Source organism: Nannobrachium achirus (assembly GCF_963921795.1).
Source record: "Nannobrachium achirus genome assembly, chromosome: 5".
In the NCBI taxonomy this organism is placed as follows: domain Eukaryota; kingdom Metazoa; phylum Chordata; class Actinopteri; order Myctophiformes; family Myctophidae; genus Nannobrachium; species Nannobrachium achirus.
Genome location: NC_137814.1, coordinates 62,404,021 through 62,411,218, shown reverse-complemented (window position 1 = coordinate 62,411,218; position 7,198 = coordinate 62,404,021). Strand labels below are relative to the sequence as shown.

Below are 7,198 nucleotides of genomic sequence, written 5' to 3'. Positions count from 1 at the left end.
CCGCGCTATGAGCAGGCAAAAAAACGAGGGGGGGCCATGTGGAGGGGGGGGCCCAGGTCTTTGATCTTGACCCCCCTCCCAAAAATCTGTACGACGGGCCTGTGGATCTCCACATAGACAACTGTCTTGACCATTAGTCTCATGTACACACACACTAGGGCTGCAAGCGAACCTTCGGGGATTCGAACGTTCGTTCGTTACGTTAGCAATCGAAGTTCGAAATTAATGGGTTCAGGTTTTTTTTTTTTTTTTTTTTTACACGAAAAATAATTATCAGAATGTGATAGGCCTATTCAGAATATCACAGTAGTAGAGATAGCCAAATACGAAATAAGTTAGGCCTACCGGTAAACACTAACAGTTAATGGTGACCGTTATAGTAGTTATAAAATGCACCAGAACAGCTTGGAGCGATCAAGGACCGTCCTCCGCTCCAATTTGGGGCCGCGCACACACGCTTGATGACAGTAGAGTGAGAGCAGCTGAGCTGGGCAGAGACAGACGTGTGTGTGCTGCTGTGCTCTGAACAGCGAACACCCATCCATGCACCCAAAGATTAAACAGCCTTTCTCCTAAGCATGAGCAAAGATGGATTTCATTGCAACCCCCTAAAGGATTATAATGCGATTTCTGGGGTTGTTACATCGAGACCAGTTCAGCCCGAACGCGACGCGCTCCGACGCAGTCACCAAGTCTAATCATCATCCGTGCAACTCCGCTATACATTGTTTGTTGCCGTCAACAAACTGCGCAACATTTTCTCCGATTGGGTTGGATTTTCCAAGTGTTAGCCTAGGTGTTAATGCAGCCACGCATCCACGTGTTTTCAATGGATAAAACAGCTCATTTAAAACATTTCCTACACTTTTAGCTGGTTAAAGGTACAGTACGTTCGATGGTTCGGAGGTTCGAACGTTCGGTTTTTATTCAATTGAACGAACCATCTAAGGTTCGATGGTCCGTTCGGAAAATCCCCCCGAAGTTCGAATCCCTAAAACAGGGCTAGATTACAGCCCTAACACACACACACACACACACACACACACACACACACACACACACACACACACACACACACACACACACACACAGTATGGAAATGTACATATATGTAATTGCCTTATATGTGCATGTAAATAGACACTACTGATGATAGTGCTATAAAAACCCTGCAGACCCCAAAAACGGGGCCGCTGTCTTCGGCTGCACTTCGAGGACAGGATCGCCAAGCTGACTGATGTAAGTGCAACGTTGTGGATTAAACCTTTTTCCTTATTGTACAAAGTCCGGTCTTTTGTCTCATCTGTTCAACCGCTCGCGTCAACCCTCAAAGACTCCTTAATCCAATATACTACACCAATATTTTTGCTCTTCTGTGCTGGTAAAAGTCCTCAACACATCTCAATACAACTGGCAGCAGTTGAATTTGTGTAAAGTGCTACAACAGGCTATTGAGAGAGATTGGAAATGTAGCTGTAACTGTTGGAAAAATAATTTAAAATGTGCTCTCACTGTTTTGATCAAGCACACAGACATTTCACACACGCACGCACGCACGCACGCACGCACGCACGCACGCACGCACGCACACACACACACACACACACACACACACACACACACACACACACACGCACCCCTCAGATCTCTATCCCCACACACACACACATGCACCCCTCAGATCTCTATCCCCACAAGTCCCCACATTTATCTGGCTGACCTAATGTTCTTGTATTGGCAGAGAAGAAGGTGTTTGAAGGTATTTTTAAACGTGACATTGCACAAGGCGTAGCACGCCGGATTTAAGGTGCTGTTGATGTAGCACATCCAGAGGCTGATGGTCCACACTGAGTTGGGGATACAGCTGGAGCAGAAGGTGTAGATCAGCGCACACACGTTGTAGGGAGTGCAGGTGACCACGAACGCCACCAGGATGGCCATGATGGTGCGCGTCACCTTCTTCTCCCGCGACGGCGCCGCTTGGAGCTTGCATGGAGCGGACTGGACGGGCGCCAGGCTGGAGTTGCCCCTGCGAGGCACCACCTCCTCCTCCTGGTTGGACGCGGCCACACTTCCGGATGTGGAATCGTTGGAGCTCTCCTTCTCCTCTCCGGGGCCAGAGTTGTCCCTGGTGACGTCCTTGCCCTCTGTCTCTCCCTCTCCGGCAGCCGTGGATGGACCCTTGCCGTTCTGCAGTTTGCCGTCGTGGTGATGAGCCACGTCGTCGGACGTCTGGGTCGGACATCGGTCTGCGCTTTCCCCCGGTACGTTGTTATCGTTGGGTTTAGCAGCATTGTTCCTCCCCTGACCCGGTGACAAGGCCACAGTGTTGGGTCCTGATGGTTTGCGGACGTCCTTCTTTACGCGGCTCTTGCTGGCTTTGGATATCTGCACGTAGAGCACAATCATTATGAAGACAGGCAAGTAGAAGGCAGCGATGGCGGTGCAAAAAGTGACAGCCGCGTTGGAGAAGAACTGAATGTAGCATTCTGTCGTGGGTACCGTCCGCTCGCCGACTATGAACTGCCAGAAGATAATAGCTGGTGCCCAGAGGATGAAGGACAGTACCCAGACCCCGGCAATCATCATCCCTGCCATCTTAGTGGTCCTTTTGATAGGATAGATGAGGGGCTTCGTGACACAGAAGTATCTGTCAAAGCTTATGATGAGAAGATGCATGGCAGATGCATTGTAGACAACATAGTCCAAGGCCAACCAGAGGTCGCACACCACTGGCCCCAGGGGCCAGTACCCGAAGACTATATAGACTGTATACAAGTTCATAACGATCAGTCCAATAATTAGATCAGCACATGCCAGGCTGAATAAAAAATAGTTGTTGACAGTCTGTAGATTCCGGTTAACCTTGATGGAAAGCATGACCAGGATATTTCCAATGACTGTGACCAGGCTCTGGGAAACAGTCACCAACACGATAAACACAACCTCCACCGTCTTATAGGGACTTTCATGCTCCTCCTCGACTTGTGTCTTGTTGCCCTGGGAGGCATTCCAGTGGGTGAAGTTGAATACATCCATGGCATTTGGGCGTTGTTCTCCGCTCTTACTTAGAAGGAACCTGCAGAAGAGAACAACAGAAAAGAGAATTACTTGTTAAAGTTCTCACAACATAAAGTTTCCTGAACTCAATTACAACCCCCCAAAAATGAAATTTGAACATTCAGTGGATTTTCTGTGGTCTGGGGTTTTCTGAATAATTGGGCTCAGAAAAGTGATTGCCCGTCTTTGATGTCATAGACAGGCAATCCCACCCCCTCTCCTCCCAGCCCCTCCCATCCCCTCTCTTTCTCCCACAGTGGGGCCAGAGCGGAGGTGATGATTGACAGGCAAAATCCCTCAACGGCGCAAGGCAAAAAGTATATAAAAAATGGCTCACTGGCAGGGCAGGAATTTCATGGAGGCCATGAAGGCCATGGCCATCGTTGCCCCTCAATTTGGCCTTGTGCCCCTCCAAAAAATGGCATGCCCTGAGGCCACAGTGGCCTTAATGCCCCAGCTGACCGTACCACTTTCTCATCTGTCTCTTTCTTGACAACATATAAACACCAGTCTATCTTTCTTGTCATGTAGACACCAGTGTCTTTTGATTGGTGCAGGGCTGAGCATGGATCAGATTGTAAATACCAATTTACAGTATTTATTTCATGGCAGATAGTCTACATATAATATTTTAAACCTTAAATTCAGTTAATTCTTTCAATGGACTAAAATTGTGTTTTATTTGATGGCCTTTGTGCCCTCCAAAAATGGACAACACCAATGGCCAAGTGGCCTTGCCCCTAAAATGACGAAATTCCAGGCCTGCTCACTGGAATGGATTTTTTCAGTTAAAACCTTTTAATAGGCCTACATGTTTGAAGGACCATGATAAAGACTTTTATGTTTTGAAAAAAAAAAACAACAGCAAACAGCCGATACAATGACCGGCCTGAGCTCCTTGTGAGCCTGAGTGACAGAACTTGGCATTGTGGTGGTATAGCAATCACTATCACACACAACACATGCAGCACTGAAAAGTAATGGACCACATGCAGGAAGAACCCCAATACCATACAGTTGGTATTAACTGGAAGTGGGGGATGCTGGTCATACATAGTTGTACACTATTATGGTTTGAGGAGTGAGAGCCATCTGGAACTTCTGGTCTGTTGGCGGATTATCCGATGAGGGATAGCTTCTCTCTGGCCTCTCTCCTTCTCTCGCTCTAGAGTGTCTCACCCTCCATATAGACAGATGCTAGGCCTGTAAGTTAGATGTGATGTTCGACTCAAGTGACTGGTTGTATAATCAATCATGCTTTTTCCAACTGAAAGTCCAAAAAACGTGACCATATTACACAGATCATAGCTTTCCTTTCACTGGTTGCTGGTGCGTTTCAGGATTGATTTTACATATTTACTGACTTACTTGTTCGACTTTTAAAGCCTTGCAAGGCTAGACCTACATTTTGAATATGCCAGTCCCATACAAGCCTGTGTGCAGATCCTCTCTTGATAGTTTATTTAATTATATTTGTTTTATAGCTGTTCATTTTAATATCTGTTTTAATACTGGTGATACTAACATCATCAGTATCATGTCAGTATGGCCAGTATCATGACAGTATCATGGTCAGTATGTTGCACCAGCGCCTAACTCTGTCCCCACTAGGGGGAGCACAAATCCATTTTTTTTTTTTAAATCGGGTATTTGCGGTTATAAAGTCGGCTAAAATGGGTATTTTTGGGTATAAAGTCGACTAAAATGGGTTTCCTTTATTAAGTCATTTCCGGGTGTCTTTGGGGCTTCACATTGGATATGTTATGCTAACTCCAGGCAGTCAGTTTTGTTCATTGTTGTCCCAATTTCTCCTCCATCTGATTCTGAGCCACTCAAATTCCAAAAGTTCCCGTTCTGTTTTTAAAGTGTTCTGTGTTAAAGCCAAACACCCCCCCCCCCCCCCCCCCCCCCCAGCGCGCTGTCAGACAGAGGTTCAGACAGTCACTGTGATTGGTTGAGAAACCAGTAGACCTATACCTCCCGCCCCCCATTCGCTGTGATTGGTTTAGAAGCCATGCTATGGGTGCTTCAAAGGGTCAAACAAGGCGAATTTCTGACGTTCTTCTTCTTAATCACATTTTGTGATTATATGATCGTAAATAAATAAAAGGAGGGAGGGGGAGCCGGGCTCCCCCGACTGGCAGATAGGGGGAGCCATTGCTCCCCTTGGCTCTATGAATAGGCGCCAGTGGTATGTTGGTCAGTATCATGACATTATCATGTCAGTATCATGTCATTATCATGGTCCGTGTCATGTCAGTAGCAGAATGAGTAGACAGAAATGGTGCCAATGAGCATCAGCAAGGACCAATTATATCAGTGGTTCCCCAAACTTTTTAGCTTGTAACCCAAAAGCGAAATTAGACGTTTGACCGGGACCTAGACTAGTGAAAACAGCAGATCTACAAATCGAATCAAATCAAATCAAATCAAACTTTATTTATAAAGCACGTTTACAAACAGTCGAGCTGAACCAAAGTGCTGTACAGGTAAAAACACAAACAATACAAGCAGAAGCTCACAAGCTCACAACGTGTTGCTTCGCGCTTTGAGCTTGTATATCAGATATTTACACTGCTTCTTAACTCATTTTGTGCTCATGAAATTAACGGATTAAAATGTCCAGCGTGCCTCCCGCAGGCTGCATCCACGACCGTTGTCTTATTTAGAAGGCCAGAAGTCCATAGCGTAAACACTTCCGGTCTGACGTCATCACGTCATGACGTCATGGCGCTCGTAGTCAACATGCTGTTGTGTAATGGCGGAACGGAGCTTTTCAACATGTGTTATATAAGCGAGAATCTACTGCCATCCTCCCTTTTTTTTTTTTTTAATCGGGTATTTGCGGTTATAAAGTCGGCTAAAATGGGTATTTTTGGGTATAAAGTCGACTAAAATGGGTTTCCTTTATTAAGTCATTTCCGGGTGTCTTTGGGGCTTCACATTGGATATGTTATGCTAACTCCAGGCAGTCAGTTTTGTTCATTGTTGTCCCAATTTCTCCTCCATCTGATTCTGAGCCACTCAAATTCCAAAAGTTCCCGTTCTGTTTTTAAAGTGTTCTGTGTTAAAGCCAAACACCCCCCCCCCCCCCCCCCCCCCAGCGCGCTGTCAGACAGAGGTTCAGACAGTCACTGTGATTGGTTGAGAAACCAGTAGACCTATACCTCCCGCCCCCCATTCGCTGTGATTGGTTTAGAAGCCATGCTATGGGTGCTTCAAAGGGTCAAACAAGGCGAATTTCTGACGTTCTTCTTCTTAATCACATTTTGTGATTATATGATCGTAAATAAATAAAAGGAGGGAGGGGGAGCCGGGCTCCCCCGACTGGCAGATAGGGGGAGCCATTGCTCCCCTTGGCTCTATGAATAGGCGCCAGTGGTATGTTGGTCAGTATCATGACATTATCATGTCAGTATCATGTCATTATCATGGTCCGTGTCATGTCAGTAGCAGAATGAGTAGACAGAAATGGTGCCAATGAGCATCAGCAAGGACCAATTATATCAGTGGTTCCCCAAACTTTTTAGCTTGTAACCCAAAAGCGAAATTAGACGTTTGACCGGGACCTAGACTAGTGAAAACAGCAGATCTACAAATCGAATCAAATCAAATCAAATCAAACTTTATTTATAAAGCACGTTTACAAACAGTCGAGCTGAACCAAAGTGCTGTACAGGTAAAAACACAAACAATACAAGCAGAAGCTCACAAGCTCACAACGTGTTGCTTCGCGCTTTGAGCTTGTATATCAGATATTTACACTGCTTCTTAACTCATTTTGTGCTCATGAAATTAACGGATTAAAATGTCCAGCGTGCCTCCCGCAGGCTGCATCCACGACCGTTGTCTTATTTAGAAGGCCAGAAGTCCATAGCGTAAACACTTCCGGTCTGACGTCATCACGTCATGACGTCATGGCGCTCGTAGTCAACATGCTGTTGTGTAATGGCGGAACGGAGCTTTTCAACATGTGTTATATAAGCGAGAATCTACTGCCATCCTCCCTTTGAAAGTGATGTTTGGAGATAATGGACATTAAAGATGAGATTCCCCGTCTGCCTCAATGTTATGGGATTACTATTTTGTGCTCGTGGATCCGTGATGATGATGAATCGGCGAGGGCGATCGTGTCAGG

The 7,198-nt window shown here is 46.0% G+C and overlaps 1 protein-coding gene across 1 annotated transcript; it reads right to left on the bottom strand.

Annotated features, from left to right (window-relative positions):
- Nucleotides 1-1,707: 1,707 nt before the first annotated feature.
- LOC308285247 (muscarinic acetylcholine receptor M2-like) lies at nucleotides 1,708-3,039 on the bottom strand (the record flags this gene model as incomplete). Its single annotated transcript, XM_080725966.1, has 1 exon — nucleotides 1,708-3,039. The coding sequence occupies one exon, from the start codon at nucleotides 3,037-3,039 to the stop codon at nucleotides 1,708-1,710; it is 1,332 nt and encodes a 443-aa protein (XP_080582092.1).
- Between the last annotated feature and the right edge of the window lie 4,159 nt (nucleotides 3,040-7,198).